We start from the raw sequence: 19,079 nt of genomic DNA on the forward strand, positions 1-19,079 counted from the left end.
TCATCCAAAACTTTGCGTACAATCACGTTTCCTATGTTTTTTATTTTTTATTGTTTTTTTTTTTATTTAAAACGACAGTTTAAAAAATGTCATTGATGACAGTGGTTTGTTGCCTTCTGAATACTAAATGGCTACAAACTTGGATACAAGCGGTTCTGGATACAAAATAGCTAATGCAGGGAACACACTGGCCAATATATCGCCATTCAATTGAATAGCTGATATATCGTGGTCGCGTCGGTCGGTGTGTGCCAGCGATATGTCTGTGAACAACATTGTTAAGACATATTGCGTCGGCTCTGCAGCACAGCTGATATATATATATATATATATATATCTGCAGATATAAATGTAACCAGGCCCATCGTTGCCGTGATGCATACACATCACGGCAACAATTAGCTGTGCCTATTCGTACCTGCGATCCACGGCGTATGCACACATCGCGGCAACCTAGGCTCCCCTGCGACTAGGCGCAGCCACAATGAGTGTGGCCACATCTGTATATTGCGTGCTGTGTCTACGGGCAGTCAGTTGATCTCCCGTACACTTGCTGCAGAGGCAGACGGTGACTGACATCCCAACTGGGCGGGCACATGTAAATGTTGTGACGTCAGACACGACACATTGGGGTGACGATTGGTAAGTGTGTATGCACTTACCAATTGTCAGATAAGTCGGCGGATCGGCCAGACGGCCGATCTGTCGTCCTAGTGTGCACCCAGCATTGGTGAGCTTATATAAAACTGTATATACGTCAGTAGAGTAAGATAACAACCAGCCTGCGCTCCACACACCCGGAAAATAAACAAATAAAACAAAAATATAAAAATGTCACCTATTAATGCAGTCTTTATATTGTTTTTAAACTGTTACATTCATCCAAATGCCACAAGACTACAGATCTAAGAAGTAAAACGTTTTTCTCACAATATAGACAAAGTCTTTTATTGAAGCAGTGCCCAATTCTTAAAACATTATGATTAAAAAATAGCAGTGATAAATAATCTCAAGATTCTGCTTATCTGGGAAGCGTTAGAAAACATAAAGGTTTCTGATGTAAAGTCGTCTGTCCCTCTGTTATCTATTCACTCTAAAACAAGTGTCTGGGCTTCTGGTGTATCGGATAGATAGCACTATGAAGCAGATTTCCCATGTTCCTATGAATTACAGCTGTTTATCTTGAAGCTTTCTTTAAGATTAATTAAATGCAAATGTAACTCTGTGAAACACGGGAATACCTGCCAGACCTCTCATTAATACCTTCACTTAAAAACCTCTGTGCCAGGGAGTCATTAATTTGCAAAATAAAATAAAAAAATTGAGGAGTGCTGCAGCGGCCCTTTCGCCTGCAAACAATTCATGGATGGCTGCCCAATTAGCCCAGTCGCACTCTGATCCTCCTTTCAGACCCTGTGGCCCTTTGAGGACACAATGAGGCTCCGATGATAACCTGGCAGCATAGGTAGAAATCCAGCCAAGTGTGAATGTTTGAAGCTGTAGCTTGGCTGCCATCGAGTCGGCAAAAAAGAAAGAATTCAGGCACCATGTCATCCAGTACAAAGGATAAAAAGAGATTTATCCGGAAATTCGATGTGGCACCACATATGGGATACATGAGTGCGGTTATACAACAGGCCACAGATTTCTTTTTTTTCTTTCCCCCTGAACAGTTCTCCTGCGAGTGAAGGCATCCCAATGTCTCTGAGAATGTGTATATAATTTTAGCCGGGGTGGTGGCAGGGATGCGAGCTCTGGGTCTGCCACAGGTTTGTGGCAGATGGCTCTGTGTCAGCTATGACAAGAAGCCAGGCTCGGCTTCCTCTGCAGATTTTTCTCTTTTTTCTCTGATCAGGTAAATATGGGCACACTCTGGAAAGTTCGACAAATTCTGCCTTAGGCTGCAAGTTTGTGCCTTAGCCCCATCTGTCACAGATCTTTCCTGGGTTCTGCTGTAAGGAGAGACGTGAATTTACCATTCAGAGCTGCCCAGGAATATGGAGCCGTCTCACCCTGCGGAAGGAAGAGTTCAAAAGATATTAACTGTTCGGTGACAAACAGGGAACCTTTCATCCTGAAAAATGAGCAATTTCTAAACATGAATAGATTGCATTTCTATGTATTTACATTATCCTATAAATAATACATCATTGTTTCACTGGAGTGATAAGCAGCGTATTCAAAGTACCAGCACAGCACAGAATACAGAGTGCAGGAAAAGTCTCCAATATACATATATAAACATCCCCCATCCTTTCATCAGTGGGTATTATATGTGTATTCCGCTGGACAATCTTTACCTTACCTGGACTGTATATATGTATGTATATATATATATATATATATATATATATATATACACATATATATACACACACACACACTGTATATTGGATTATAATTTATCCAAGAACCCTCTTATGTGATGGGATGCCTAGTGCAGGTCTGCACCTCATATAATACCACAGATAAGCCTTGCAATCAGTTTGGGATGCGGTCAAGATCCCGGCGGTCGGAATACTGACAACCGGGATCCCGACCGGCACAGTCCCGACATATTCTCCATCTGCGGGTGTCCACGACACCCATAGATGGAGAATAAATGAGTGTGCCCGCAGTGTGGTGAGCCCGCAAGAGGCTGCGTTTGCGCTCGCCCCCCTGTCGGGATTGTACCGGTCGGGATCCCGGTGTCTGTATTCCAACCACCGAGATCCCATCCGGCGGGATCTCGTACTGATTCCATCAGTTTTTCCGGTACATGCACATTGCTTAGATTTCATAATTTGTTGTGTGTTTAAACATACTGCACTTTGTGCATATATATTTAAGTCTCTTACATAATACCAATAAAACTACAAGTGCCAGTGGAAGAACACGCAGAGGCCCAAATGTATTAAGCCTTAAGAAGTGATAATGTTGAGACAGATAAAGAGTGATAAAGTACCAGCCAATCAGCTTCCTTAACTGCCATGTAACAGGCTGTGTATAAAAAATAACAGGAGCTGATTGGCTGGTACTTTATCACTCTTTATCCGTCTCCACGTTATCACTTTTTAAGGCTTAATACATTTGGGCCTCTGATAAGCTATAAAAAAATGTTTTTATTCTGGTATGCTGCACTTTAGGTGTCCCCCCCACATAACTTCTCGTCCCAATTCATACAATTTATATTACTGTACTCCTTATATTAGGATACACTACTTTTGGAGATTCAGGGGCAGATTTATTAAGCTTGGTGAAGTGATAAAGTGGAAGGTGATAAAGGACCAGCCAGACAGCTCCTGTCATTTTTCAAACCCAGCCTGTGACATGGTAGTTAGGATCTGACTGGCTGGTACTTTATCTCCATCCACTTTATCACTTCACCAAGCTTAATAAATCTGCCCCAAAGCGTCTACACTGAGAATATTGGAGAAGAGTCTCTCTCTCTCTCTATATATATATACAGTGTATATACAACAAGATTCAATTTATGCGCTGCATGTCCATGTTTCCCTGAGTTTTTTAGTGAAATTTTCCAACGCCGCTCAATCCAGCTCCAAGCCACGGAGCAAAGAGTATCAATGCTAGAACAAATCAGGAGAGCGCACTGGTAAATAAATTGTATTCACTTTATACAAAACGTAATAATATCCACATACATTTAGATAAAGAGATCCAAGCTTAATGAGATTCAAAACCGTCACCGTTGTGCTCAGTCCAGCTGTATCTCTCTCACCAGCTCCGAAACCGGCGGGTGACGTCACAACGTCCGCGGCAAGTAACCAAGCCCAACGCGTTTCGACCAATCACAGTCTTCGTCAGGGGAGGCACGAAGACTGTGATTGGTTGAAACGCGTTGGGCGTGGTTACAGCTGTACTGAGCACAACGGTGACGGCTTTGAATCTCATTAAGCTCTTTACCTAAATGTACGTGGATATTATTACGTTTTATATAAAGTGAATACAATTTATTTACCAGTGCGCTCTGCTGATTTGTTCTAGCATATATATATGTTCTAGCATATATATATATATATATATATATATATAAAATAAGATTTTACTCACCGGTAAATCTATTTCTCGTAGTCCGTAGTGGATGCTGGGGACTCCGTAAGGACCATGGGGAATAGACGGGCTCTGCAGGAGACTGGGCACTCTAAGAAAGATTTAGTACTACTGGTGTGCACTGGCTCCTCCCTCTATGCCCCTCCTCCAGACCTCAGTTAAGGAAACTGTGCCCGGAAGAGCTGACATTACAAGGAAAGGATTTTTGAATCCAGGGTAAGACTCATACCAGCCACACCAATCACACTGTATAACTTGTGATAACATACCCAGTCAACAGTATGGACAACAACAGAGCATCAGACAAACCTGATGCAACCATAACATAATCCTTATTTAAGCAATAACTATATACAAGTATTGCAGAAGAAGTCCGCACTTGGGACGGGCGCCCAGCATCCACTACGGACTACGAGAAATAGATTTACCGGTGAGTAAAATCTTATTTTCTCTAACATCCTAGTGGATGCTGGGGACTCCGTAAGGACCATGGGGATTATACCAAAGCTCCCAAACGGGCGGGAGAGTGCGGATGACTCTGCAGCACCGAATGAGCAAACACAAGGTCCTCCTCAGCCAGGGTATCAAACCTGCAGAACTCTGCAAAAGTGTTTGAACCCGACCAAGTAGCAGCTCGGCAAAGCTGTAATGCCGAGACCCCTCGGGCAGCCGCCCAAGAAGAGCCCACCTTCCTAGTGGAATGGGCTTTTACTGATTGTGGAGGCGGCAAGCCAGCCGCAGAATGAGCCTGCTGAATCGTGTTACAGATCCAGCGAGCAATAGATTGCTTTGAAGCAGGAGCACCCAGCTTGTTGGATGCATACAGGATAAACAGCGAGTCAGTTTTCCTGACTCCAGCCGTTCTGGCTACATAAATCTTCAAAGCCCTGACTACATCTAGTAACTTGGAATCCTCCAAGTCCCGAGTAGCCGCAGGCACCACAATAGGTTGGTTCAAATGAAAAAATGACACCAACTTTGGCAGAAATTGCGGACGAGTCCGTAATTCTGCCCTGTCCATATGGAAAACCAGATAGAGGTTTTAAAAGGCAAAAGCCGCCAATTCTGACACACGCCTAGCCGAAGCTAAGGCCAATAGCATGACCACTTTCCACGTGAGATATTTTAACTCCACGGTCATAAGCGGCTCAAACCAGTGAGATTTATGGAAACTCAACACCACGTTAAGATCCCAAGGTGCCACTGGTGGCACAAAAGGGGGCTGAATATGCAGCACTCCCTTTACAAACGTCTGAACTTCAGGTAGAGAAGCTAGTTTTTTATGAAAGAAAATGGATAGGGCCGAAATCTGGACCTTAATGGACCCCAATTCTAGGCCCAAAGTCACTCCCGACTGTAGGAAGTGAAGGAAACGGCCCAGCTGGAATTTCTCTGTAGAGGCATTCCTGGCCTCACACCCAGCAACATATTTTCGCCGTATACGGTGATAATGTTTAGCCGTCACGTCCTTCCTAGCCTTTATCAGCGTAGGAATAACCTCATCCGGAATCCCTTTTTTCTACTAGGATCCGGCGTCCAACCGCCATGCCGTCAAACGCAGCTGCGGTAAGTCTTGGAACATACAAGGTCCCTGCTGCAACAGATCCTGCCCTAGAGGCAGAGGCCATGGGTCCTCTGTGAGCATTTCTTGCAACTCTGGATACCAAGTCCTTCTTGGCCAATCCGGAACAATGAGTATTGTTCTCACTCCTCTTTTCCTTATGATTCTCAGCACTTTGGGTAAGAGAGGAAGAGGAGGAAACACATAAACCAACTGGAACATCCACGGTGTCACTGGAGCGTCTACAGCTATCGCCTGAGAGTCTCTTGACCTGGCGCAATACCTCTGTAACTTTTTGTTGAGGCGGGATGCCATCATGTCCACCTGTGGCAGTTCCCACCGACCTACAATCTGCGCGAAGACTTCTTAATGAAGTCCCCACTCTCCCGGGTGGAGGTCGTGCCTGCTGAGGAAGTCTGCTTGCCAGTTGTCCACTCCCGGAATGAACACTGCTGACAGTGCGCTTACATGATTCTCCGCCCAGCGAAGAATTATGGTGGCTTCTACCATCGCCACCCTGCTCCTTGTGCCGCCTTGGCGGTTTACATGAGCCACTGCGGTGATATTGTCTGAGTGAATCAGAACCGGTTGGTCGCGAAGCAGGGTCTCCGCTTGACTTAGGGCGTTGTATATGGCCCTTAGTTCCAGGATATTGATGTGAAGGCAAGTCTCCTGCCTTGACCACAGCCCTTGGAAATTTATTCCCTGTGTGACTGCCCCCCACCCTCGGAGGCTTGCATCCGTGGTCACCAGGACCCAGTCTTGAATGCCGAAACTGCGACCTTCGAGAAGGTGAGCACTCTGCAGCCACCACAGGAGAGACACCCTGGCTCTGGGGGATATGGTGATTAACCGATGCATCTGAAGATGTGATCCGGTCCACTTGTCCAGTAAGTCCCATTGGAAGGTCCTCATATGGAACCTGCCGAAGGGAATGGCCTCGTATGATGCCACCCTCCTTCCCAGGACTCGAGTGCAGTGATGCACTGACACCTGTTTTGGTTTTAATAGATTCCTGACCAGTGTCACGAGCTCCTGAGCTCTCTCTATCGGGAGATAAACCCTTTCCTGGTTTGTGTCTAGGATCATGCCTAGGAGAGGCAGATGAGCTGTAAGAACCCACTGCGACTTTGGAATATATAGAATCCAGCCGTGTTGCCGTTACACTTCCAGAGAAAGTGATACGCTGTTCAGCAACTGCTCTCTTGATCTCGCTTTTATGAGGAGATTGTCCAAGTACGTGATAATAGTGACACCTTGCTTCCGCAGGAGCACCATCATTTCCGCCATTACCTTGGTGAATATTCTCAAGGCCGTGGAGAGACCAAACGGCAACGTCTGAAATTGGTAATGACAATCCCGTACCGCAATTCTGAGGTACGCCTGATGAGGTGGATAAATGGGGACATGAAGGTATGCATCCTTTATGTCCCAAGTCACCATAAAATCTCCCCCTTTCAGGCTTGCAATGACCGCTCTTAGCGATTCCATCTTGAACTTGAACCTATTCAGGTATATGTTCAGGGATTTTAAATTCAATATGGGTCTGACCGAACCGTCTGGTTTCGGGACTACAACATGGTCGAATAATAACCCCCTCCTTGTTGAAGGAGGAGAACCTTGACCACCACCTGTTGAAGATACAATTTGTGAATTGCAATAACACTGTTTCCCTCTCGTGGGGGGAAGCCAGCAGGGCCGTCGGTGAGGGGGAATCTTCTCAAAGTCCAGCTTGTATCCCTGAGACACAATATCTATTGCCCAGGGATCTAACAGGGAGTGAACCCACTTGTGGCTGAAATTTCGGAGACGCGCCCCCACCAGGCCTAGCTCCGCCTGTGGAGCCCCAGCGTCATGCGGTGGATTTAGTGAAAGCCGGGGAGGACTTCTGTTCCTGGGAACTAGCTGTGTTGTGCACCTTCTTTCCTCTGCCCCCGCCTCTGGCAAGAAAGGACGCACCTCGGACTTTCTTGTTTCTTTATTCGAAAGGCTGCATTTGATAATGTCGTGCTTTCCTAGGCTGTGTAGGAATATAAGGCAAAATATCAGAATTACCAGCTATAGCTGTGGAGACCAGGTCCGAGAACCCTTCTCCACACAATCCTCAGCCTTCCATATGCCTCTTAAGTCGGCATCATCTGTCCATTGCATATTCTACAGGACACGTCAAGCAGAAATCGACATAGCTTTGACTCTAGGACCCAGTATACTCATGTCTCTTTGGGCATGTTTTATATATACATATCTCTTAAGACAGCATCTTTAATATATATATCTATATATATCTATATATACATCTATATGTATACTAGGGTCTCAATCTCTGCTGAAAAGGTACCTATCCACGCTGCCACAGCGCTATAAACCCATGCCGACACAATCGCCGGTCTGAGTAGTGTACCGGAATGTGCACGCTATCTGCAGGATCCCTGAGAATAGCTAGGGCTACCTTCTGGGCAAACGTGACCCCCTAGGGGAAGATTCCCATCACATCCTGGCCCTAGTGGGGAAAGGATACTGCCTGAGAATTCTTTGTGGGAAGCTGCAGTCTCTTGTCTGGAGATTCCCGCTCTTTTTCCTCATGAGAGGAGGGAAATTTACCTCAGCTTTCTTCCCCTTAACATGTGTACCCTTGTGTCAGAGACAAATGAGTCATCAGTGATATGCAAATCATCTTTTATTACAATAATCATATATTGAATACTTTTCTGCCATTTTGGCTGCAACTTTGCATTATAGTAGTCGACACTGGAGTCAAACTCCGTGTCGATATCAGTGTTTATTATTTGGATAGTGAGCATTGTGAGACTCTGAAGGTATCTGCGACATAGGGACAGACATGGGTAGATTTCCTGTCTGTTCTCAAATCTTTTGTGCAATAATAGAGATGAGCGGATTCGGTTTTACTCGGTTTTACTCGGTTCTCAAAACCGAATCTTATTGGCTCACGGATGTCACGTGTTTTGGATAGCCAATAAGATTCGGTTTTGAGAACCGAGTAAAACCGAGTAAAACCGAATCCGCTCATCTCTATGCAATAATTCACCTTAGCACTTACACATATCCAAACAGGTGTCGGCGTTGTCGACGGAGACACCCTCTCACACACATATTTGCTCTATCTCCTCCTTAGGGGAGCCGTTTACCTCAGACATGTCGACACACACGTACCGACACACCACACACACAGGGGATGCTCTATTTGAAGACAGTTCCCCCACAAGGCCCTTTGGAGAGACAGAGAGAGAGTATGCCAGCACACACCCCAGCGCTATATGGCCCAGGAATCACACAGTAACTTAGTGTTAACCCAGTAGCTGCTGTATATATTGTTTTTACGCCAATTTTATGTGCCCCCCCCCTCTCTTTTTCACCCTCTCTATCGTGCTTCTGCAGGGGAGAGCCTGGGGAGCCTCCTCTCAGCGGAGCTGTGGAGAGAAAATGGCGCTGGTGAGTGCTGAGGAAGAAGGCACCGCCTCCTCAGCGGCGGGCTTCTGTCCCGCGATTTTGTGTAAAAATAATGGCGGGGGCTCATGCATATAAGTGTCCAACTGTATATATGCTGCTTTTGCCAGGAGGTACTTAATTGCTGCCCAGGGCGCGCCCCCCCCCCCCCCCCCCCCTGCGCCCTGCACCCTACAGTGACCGGAGTGTGTGGGTTAGTGTGGGCGCAATGGTGCACAGCTGCAGTGCTGTGCGCTACTTCATATGAAGACAGGAGTCTTCTGCCGCCGATTTTGACGTCTTCTTGCTTCGACCCGCCGGCTTCTGTCTTCTGGCTCTGCGAGGGGGACGGCGGCGCGGCTCCGGGAACGGACGACAAGGTCAGGTCCTGTGTTCGATCCCCCTGGAGCTAATGGTGTCCAGTAGCCTAAGAAGCGCAACCTAGCCTCAGTTAGTAGGTTTGCTTCTCTCCCCTCAGTCCCACGTAGCAGAGAGTCTGTTGCCAGCAGAAGCTCTCTGAAAATAAAAAACCTAACTAAAATACTTTCTTATTAGCAAGCTCAGGAGAGCTCACTAAAATGCACCCAGCTCTGTCCGGGCACAGATTCTAACTGAGGTCTGGAGGAGGGGCATAGAGGGAGGAGCCAGTGCACACCAGTAGTACTAAATCTTTCTTAGAGTGCCCAGTCTCCTGCGGAGCCCGTCTATTCCCCATGGTCCTTACGGAGTCCCCAGCATCCACTAGGACGTTAGAGAAATATATATATATATATATATATATATATATATATATTTCTCTATCAGCTTGCTTTAGCTTGTTTTTCTCGGATGTGCATCTTATCCACAATGTTATGCAACAAAACAGAATGCACTAATTTGATATGCGACACTTGTATATCTGTGTGCGACTGAGTCTGACTCTGTATACGAAGTGCTATGATGCAGAGGGCGCAACTTTTTTTTACGCCAAGTTCCATTGTGCTTCATATACAAGTCCAGATTCACACAGATATACAAGAGTAGAGTAAAGTATCAATGTAATCAGTGCAGTCTCATTAAGCGGTTCTATCACTTCACGTTGCACTCAAGATGCACACTGGAGCAAAGAAGTCACAAAAAGACGCTGTACCAATCAGTAGAACTCACTCGCGCACGATGGCGTACACACGTATATACCCATCAGTAAGAACAATAAAAGCACTGACTGGTGAAGTGAATAACTGATTATATTGTTATAATGCACCTCTCAAGGGGTGGTGCATATTAGACAGAAAGTGAACAGTCAATTCTTGAAGCTAATGTGCTGCAAGGAGGAAAAATGGGTAAGCATAAGGATCTGACAGACTTTGATAAGGGCCAAATTGTGATGGCTAGATGACTGTATCAGAGCATCACCAAAATGGCAGGTCTAGTGGGGTGTTCCCGGTATGCCATGGTTAGTACCGACCAAAAGTGTGCATGTAGTCATTTATCAGGGGAAAAGATGGCTCCAGGATGCACTATGGAGAGAAGGCAAGTCGGCGGAGGAAGTGTTATGTTCTGGGCAAAATCTTGCTTGGAATTGTTGGGTTCTAACATTCATGTGGCTGTTACTTTAACACGTACCACATACCTAAACATTGCTGCTGACCAAGTACACCCCTTCATGGCAACGATGGTATTTGGTTGACAGATCTACAGTAAAAAGACCAACCCCAAATGGTCAACATGCAAAAGTTTGACAGGGTCAAAAAGGTAGATACTGCTTTAGATCGACAAGTTTCTTTTTATTATCTAAAACATTTTTCAACTTCTTCACCATTTACCACCCACATGGACTACGAATGGGAATAGTAACCTTGCCCGAAGTGTCTCGAGTGAAGCGAGACGGCGAGGGTACTTGTTTCCACTAATTTGGCTCAGATATGGTGAAACATACAAAATGACACCCAAAAAACAAAGAAAACTTTGCCTACCTTTTTCCTTGTCGACCCTTTGACTCTGTTAACTTATTGCAGGTCGACCTATCTTTTTTTACTACAGATCTACTGAACAACACCCGGCAACGGTATTCCCTGATAGCAGTGGCCTCTTTCAGCAGGATAATGCGGCCTGGCACACTGCACAAATTGTTCAGGAATGGTTTGAGGAACAAGACAAACACTTCAAGATGTTGACTTATCTTCCAAATTTCCCAGATTTCAATCTGACTGAGGGGGTAATTCAGATCTGATCGCTGCTGTGCATTTTCGCACAGCGGGCGATCAGTTCCAAACTGTGCATGCGTATGCCCCACACTGCGCGTCGCACGGCTGCAACGGGTATCGATGCCCTGCGACGGGATGGTGCGAAAAATCCATTCGCACGGGCGATCGCAAGGAGACTGATAGGAAGGGGCCGTTTGTGGGTGGCAACTGACCGTTTTCTGGAAGTGTAAGGGAAAACACAGGCGGGATCAAGCGTTTTCAGGGAGGGTGTCTGACGTCAAATCCGGTCTCGATCAGCCTGATGTGATCGCAGCAGCTGAGTAAGTCCTGGGCTGCGCAGAGACTGCACAAAATCAGTTTGTACAGCTTTGCTACACATGCGAAGGCACACCTGCACAGCGAAAACACACTCCCCCTGTAGGCGGTGACTATCTGATTGTAGGGCTGCAAAAATCACTGCCCAGCGATCAAATCTGAATTACCCCCTGAGACAAGATGTGCTGGAACAGCAAAACAGAAGCCATGGAGGCCACACCTCGCAGCATCTGCTGCTAATGTCTTGTTGCCAGGTAGCACAGGACACCTTCAGAGGTCTAGTGGAGTCCATGCCTCAGCAGGTCAGAGCTGTTATAGCGGCATGAGGGGGACATAAACAATATTAGACAGGTGGTTTTAATGTTATGGCTGATGGGTGTATATACAGGTTGGGTATGGGATACTGGCAGTCAAGATGCCAGCGGTCAGAATACAGACACCGGCATCCCAACAGCCTGAAACCCCGACAGGGGTGCTGGAGCAAAGTAATCCTAACCCTCTCCCTAACCCTCCTTCCCCACAGCCTAACACTTACCTTCCCTTCCTGCAGCCTAACCCTAACCATCCCTTCCCGCAGCATTATCTAGCCCCCCCGCAGCCTAATCCTAACCCTCCCGGCATACTTATGCTCGTGATTCCGGCGTCAGCTTTCTGACAACTGTCAGGATTCTGGCACCGGGATCCCGTACGCAGATATGTCAGCTACATCACGTATATATACACATATACATACGCATACTTGTAGGTGGTTCATGTAACCTACACCATTCATCTTAAACAACTGCATTACAGTGTTTCTATACATAGTATTTCAAGATAAATGCAATTCTAAAAATACAATTTCAGTATTATAAAGCATACCATACCATGTGCTAATTAGATAACAAGGAAATTGGAAATCAATTCTCAGTTTAAAGATGTGTATCATCACAGAACTACATTGTGCCTTACAACATCCTTATAATCTATATAATGCAGCAACCCATACATGGTACTGAGGTAGTCTACTTTAGTGAGTTCAACTGCAGGTTGTTTATATCAGGCAGTATGTCTACAGTGACATTTCTCTCATGTTATTCATTCCAGTGGGTATTACTGCTGGGAGTGGCAGGTGTCTATTTGTGGAAGCGGATCTGGACTATATACAGAATGTCATTAGATAATAACCTATTCCTAGCAGTCATTATTAGATTTAACTTTATTTTTGATGAGCAGTGGCTGCTCCCTCACAGCGGAGGCAGCCATTTTGTGGGATGAAATGATATTTATGAGAATGCAAGCTGCCTTATGTATTTTAGAGCCCAGTGATGTCGAAAATGAACAGGAATTACTAATAAAATGTTGTGCTGACGCAAAGGAAGAAATGAAAATCATACCTCTCAATATTGCAGGAAGGGAAAATAAAGCACAATCTGGTCATATTCCTGATCCATCCAGACATATCCCTATTAAACTGAGACCAAAAGCCTTTCCTCCCTACCTATCGGGAGCTGGATTATGAAGTACGCATTAGGGCTTTTGGAGTGTGCTTAAATGATGGCAATGACAGGCTGCTGTGCAGTTGGAAGAAAACTCAACGTATGCTGTCCTAAAGAATTGTCCACAGAAAGGGCAGGAAGCAGCAAGCCTAAAAATGCGGGCAAACCTCTGATAATGCAGTTTCTATAGGTTTGGGCGCTTACCTTGTATGTACCAAGCACCAGAATGCGATAGAGTCCGTTGCATGGATGCAGTGGGCAACGCAATGTTCAGATGGCACTGATCTATAGAAGCATATGGGTTTCTATCGCATTGCCCCTCTGAGAGGGATCCAATCGGATCTCTCCCAGCACCTCCCTCGACGCATGCGCAGATAGGACTCTGGATATTAAACCCAGAAGTCCTATCATTGCAAAGGACAGCTCTTACCGCAAGAGCTGTCCTTTGTGATATTCTGCATGCATACGGCGTTACCTAACGCCGATATGCATGCGATGAGTGGCGGGATGTACTGTATCCCACTGAAATATTGCACTTATCTCCAGAGTTAACCACTCATGCATGTACTGGTTTGATACTAGTCATTATAATCAATGTGCACTTGCACCTGGCCTATTCTAGGATAAAATGATATGCCTCCAAATAGGCTTATTTAAGTTTACATCCAACTGTACATAAACTGCAGTTGCGTCTCCAGGCTCCCACTATGATTTACTTACATGAAAACACTGTTACATCCACTTCAGTTGGAATATGCGACCAAAAAGCAATGACTCCACACTGGCATAATTCCTGATAAAATATCCAAGATACACTCCACAAATGGGTGTACGTTCATCTCTGCACAAGTCCCTGTATGCTACCCTGGAGCAGCGGTTCTCAAACTGTGGGTCCCGACCCCAAAGTGGGTTGCGACCATCTCAGCATGGGGTCACGATTCCATGTTGCTGACCATCAGGCTGATGACAGTGATCCAAGGAGTGTGAAAAATCAGCAGAATTGTCTGTTATTTTAGACTCCTTGGATTTGTGGCTTAGAGATCCGAGGAGTCATCAGATTGCCCCCACCCTAGACAGTGTAGGATGCGGAGGAGGAACTCTCTCTCTCTTCCATCCCTCAGGCACCCCCCCCCCCCCTGACATTCTCCATTACCCACTGTTTCTCTGTAACTCTCTGCCATCCCGTTAGCAACTGCTATCGCCTACACCCTCTGCCATGCCATATCACCCTGTCTTTCCCTATCACCCTCTGCCTGTCCCCTGTACTCCACTGCCATCCTCATCAACCACTGACTCTTCCAAGTCACCTTCTGCCTCTCCCTGCCAACCACTGCTTCAACCTCTCTCCCACTACCACTCTCTGCATCTTCCTGCCACCCCGTCACCCTCTGCCAGCCTCATCATCTACTGCCTCCCCATCATCTTATGCTTCCCTCTGCATCTCTTAAGTCACCCTCTACCACCCCGTCACCTGTTGCCATCTCCTTTCACCAACTGCCTTTCCCTAGTCACCCTCTGCCATCCATTCCCTGCCACTTCCATCCCCTATCACCATCTGCCTCCCCCTGTCACCATCTGTCAGCCACTGCCTCAACTTCTCTCATCCACTGTCACACTCTACCTCTCCCTGTCACCCACTGCCTCCCCAGTTACCCACTGCTTCTCCCTGACATCCTCTACCTCTCCATAACTCACTGCCTCCTCCCTATCACCCACTGTCTCCCCTGTCACCCATTGTTTCCCTGACACCCCCAAAGTCTTCACAGCAGGTATAAACTTAACATGCGCATACAAATATTAAAAAACACACGCAAGGCAGGGATTCCAAAAGAAGCTCACCCCTGTGTACCCCTGAAGTGATCGCATTAGCAGTCATTTCACTTCTGATTTGTGCCTCCGCAATGCTATTGTGAATGCAATGTTGGACTGGGACACGAAGGGCCCACCGGGGGAATGTAGTGGTACGGGCCCATGCTTAGGGGATTGGGCCAGTTACCACAGGGTCAGATGAGCCCCCACAGAGACTTGGACAGCCATTAGAGTCCATGTAACTGACATTGTAACATAGTTACAATGTATAATTTGAGTGAACTTTCTGGAACCTCACATGAGAGGAAGGGCTTGGGCACTCAGGCAGTGGTGGCCACCGGGGATTTCCCCTGTAGGCCAATCCGGCCCTGTGTACATGTGCAGCCTGCTGACCACACATGTGCGGTGGCCAGGGGTTAAAGTGAGCCAGAACGGGGCGGAACTGTTTTCCGTCAGCAGGGGTGTATCTAGGGGTCCAAGCGTCCCAGGCAAAGTAAGGGGCTGGCGCCCCGCGCCCCCTATACACATTTGAAATAAGGTGTGAGTATTGGAAATGGGGCATGGTCTTATGGGGGAAGGGCGTGGATACAATAGTACTTCCAAATCAAATTATGCCACACAGCAGTGTTCCTTTTTCACATTACACCGGACAGTAGTGTCTCATATTCACGTTATACCATCCCTCCCCCCAACCCTAACCCACCCTTCCCAAACCCTGACCGTAACCTCCCCCCCCAGCCTCTTCAGTGGTGTCTAACCCTAACCCACCCATCCTAATCTCCCTCCCTGCAGACTAACCCTAACCCTACCACCCCCGCAGCCTAACCTTAACCCTCCCACGTGGCTTGCCAGTGGAGACTTTGGCACCAACTCGATCCGGATTTTGGCATTCTGCATCGCTATCTATGTTGGGATGCCAGCATCAGCATTCCGAGCAGTTTCGGAATGCTGGCATCAGCTTTCCGACCGCCGGGATGCCAAACGCCGGCATCTTGACTGCATCCCGAATGAAATGCTAATGATATGCTGTGAGATGAGCCTCAAATGGACCCAGCCATTAACCAAATACCATTAGTTGGATGGTAGAAGTGCTTCCTGTTAGAAAAAACATCAGGGTGCCATCACTTCCAAGATAAAATGATCAATTATACAATTAACTGATCTACATTTCCTTGAACATGGCCTTGAAATAGGTAAGATATGTATTTTCTTTATTACACTCAAGTTAAAGTTTTCGCTTACTTACTACTTACTTACATCTAACATGCATGAAAATTGTGTAGTTTTCCAGGTACTAGAGTCCCTTCTCCCAAACACTGACACTTTTTTATTATCTTCAACAACAAATAGATCTATAGCACTGTGCTATATAACAATTGCTGTGTACCTGGTGAGAGTCTGTTACTGCCGGCGCGGTGCTGGTGTCGGTCAGCACCACACTGCACTAGTGATCAGACTAGTGTCCGGCAGCACCGCACTTGTAATCAGACTCAAAATAAACTACAGTCCCAGCTCCCAGCAACAAGGGCTGCTGGGAGCTGTAGTATATTTTGAATATGATTACAAGTGCTGTGCTGCCGGACACCGGCACCGCTTCAGCAGTAACAGACTCTCACCAGGTACAGTCTGATATTACTACTTTTCTACCCTTTGGCCACGGGTGGCACTGCCTGGCGGCGCCCCCTCCTTGCCTGGCGCCCCTGGCGAGTGCCATCCTGGCCAATGGGTAGATACACCCCTGTCCGTCAGTTCCACTTGAAGATGGAACGCAGTTCCACCTCCTCCGGCTCACCTAACCCGACGTGTGCCCGGCGTTGCAGGGAGACGCTGGGCGCCCGGCTCTCTCTCCACAGGGTATGCCGGAGGCAGGAGCTCACTAATGAGCTCCGGCTCTGTAAAGCGCGCTTAGGGAGAGACGTCATGACGTCTCTCTCATAGTGCTGAGGAGCGGACGCCGGGAGGACTGCAGTCTTTCTCTCTCCCTAGTCCCTACTGTATGCCTAGGCTGTCCCTCTCTCTGTCACTCTCCCTGTCCCTGCTGTCACTTTCCATGTCCTTCTGTCACTCTCCCTGTCCCTCTGTCACTCTATAATGTGAATTTAACACCGTGTGCTATAATGTGAATTTAGGCTCATACCATGTGCTATAATGTGAATTTCGGCTCATACGGTTTGCTATAATGTGAATTTAGGCTCATACCATGCGCTATAATGTGAATTTCGGCTCATACTGTTCGGCTCATACCATGTGCTATAATGTGAATTTTGGCTCATACCGTGTGCTATAATGTGAATTTCGGCTCATTCTGTGTGTTATAATGTGAATTTCAGCTCATAGAGGGGCAGATGTAATAACCTGAAGGCATAAGGAAGTGATAAACCAGTGATATGTGCAAGGTGATAAAGGCACCAGCCAATCAGATCCTAACTGTTAATTTACATATTGGAGCTGATTGGCTGGTGCCTTTATCACCTTGCACATATCACTGGTTTATCACTTCCTTATGCCTCCTCCAGGTTAATACATCTGCCCCACTGGATGGTATAATGTGAATTTCGGCTCATAATGTGAAAGGGGCACCAGTAAGGGGTCCTACTATTGTGGTGCATAATGTGTATAAGGCGTATATGGTGAAGTAAACTACACTGAAGGACACGCCCCTTTTGACTGGCCTCGCCCACTTTACCAGAGTGCATGGCACGCGCAATACCTTTATTACATGGGCGCCGTGGGGAGGGGGGTGAGTTCCACCACCTCTCTAGGACCACTTTAAGCACTGGCGGTGGCCATTCTGCGGTAACTTACTGGGGGTACTGTAATAATTTTTAAATATAACTTGGGAACCCCTGTTTTAGAGCTAGTAAACTCTTTAACAAGTACTATGCAGCTAGTAAATACCCAAGTTAGTTGACTACTACTGCCAGGAGTAAAGATGGCTGGTGCTTGGCTTTGAGCTGGTGACCAGTTTTAACACCTAGAGCAGGCCTGGCTAACCTGTGGCTCTCCAGCTGTTGTGAAACTACACATCCCAGCATGCCCTGCCACAGATTTAGCAAAACTGTGGTGGGGCATGCTGGGACTTGTAGTTTGACAACAGCTGGAGAGCCACAGGTTGGCCAGACCTGACCTAGAGACAGTGTAGAGCTGAAACATTGTTTGGGTTTTCTTTAATCATGCACAAGACTTGGAGCTGAACTCTGAATAGGGTTGAGCAGAGCTCCTGCAATTTCCCCTTATTCTGCACAAGATCTGCAAACTATCGCTAAGTAGAGAATTGCCATTTGCAAAGCTTAAAAACCTGTTAAATATGAAGAAGTTTGTTCTGCATATTTCACTGAGCAAATGTTTATACTAATAGAAATAAGGCTGTTTCCCAACAAAATAAACTTGTTATTAAGTCTTGTGTCCTCATGTGAAATGTAAACTTAGATAGCTATTTATATCCAATTAACATTAGTTGCACAAATTCCATAAAACCGAGCACATATACTTTAAATGGACGCTTACTCTATAAAAAATAAAATAAAAAAGGGATCTATACAGTATTTAATAACTTCAGAAATACAGCTTGTGACAGGGACCAGCTCTGAAGCTGGAGCTCTGTGGCTCTAGAGACAAGGATAGGGTAACAAAGCCAGAAATGGCGATTATACTCAGGTAAATATGTTATGTACTGTATACACTACTTGAAGGAAGAAATATTCCTCATTAAATTTCCTTGCCATGAGTGGAGAGCACTCCTCACTCCTGTTGTCATGGCTTGTATGAGGGGAATGCGTTCAGCATCCCAGCTGTCAGGATACCGGCGGTCTGCAACTAAGGAAGTTCAACATCCCACAGAAGCTTCTGCTCCTCTTCTACTCTGCGATTGTGGAGTCGGTACTATGCTCCTCGATACTGGTATGGTACAGCTCCGCCAGCGCGAGGGACAGATGCAGGCTCCCCAAGGTGGTCAGAACCGCAGAGAAGATCATCGGGGCCGACCTTCCCTCAGTCCAGGACCTGTACATGTCCAGAGCTAAAAAGCGGACAACGAAGATAGTAAAGGACCAGCTACATCCCGGCTACAGCATGTTTAACTTGCTTCCTTCAGGCAGGCGTTACAGGCCATCCCCGCCGGGTCCACCAGAAGCCTCAAAAGTTTCTTTCCCTAAACGGTCCGCCTGCTGAACTCCTGAACATTGACTAGACGTACATTTAACTTACTTGTGTCCCAACGGTATACCTATCTGTATG

At 46.5% G+C, this 19,079-nt stretch overlaps 1 protein-coding gene across 7 annotated transcripts in view; it reads right to left on the minus strand.

The window, feature by feature from the left end:
• Positions 1 to 19,079, minus strand: part of GTDC1 (glycosyltransferase like domain containing 1) — a 654,615-nt gene that overhangs the window by 91,741 nt on the left and 543,795 nt on the right. The window contains exon 10 of one of the 7 annotated variants that reach the window (XM_063933737.1): positions 921 to 2,013. The exons of the other annotated variants lie outside the window; for them this stretch is intronic. Coding sequence (XP_063789807.1) covers positions 1,930 to 2,013 — 84 coding nt within the window. The 3' untranslated portion in view covers positions 921 to 1,929. Of the gene's footprint in view, positions 1 to 920; positions 2,014 to 19,079 lie in introns of those variants that run through there. 7 annotated transcript variants of the gene reach the window in all.

The sequence above is a fragment of the Pseudophryne corroboree genome, chromosome 7 (assembly GCF_028390025.1).
Source record: "Pseudophryne corroboree isolate aPseCor3 chromosome 7, aPseCor3.hap2, whole genome shotgun sequence".
In the NCBI taxonomy this organism is placed as follows: Eukaryota; Metazoa; Chordata; class Amphibia; order Anura; family Myobatrachidae; genus Pseudophryne; species Pseudophryne corroboree.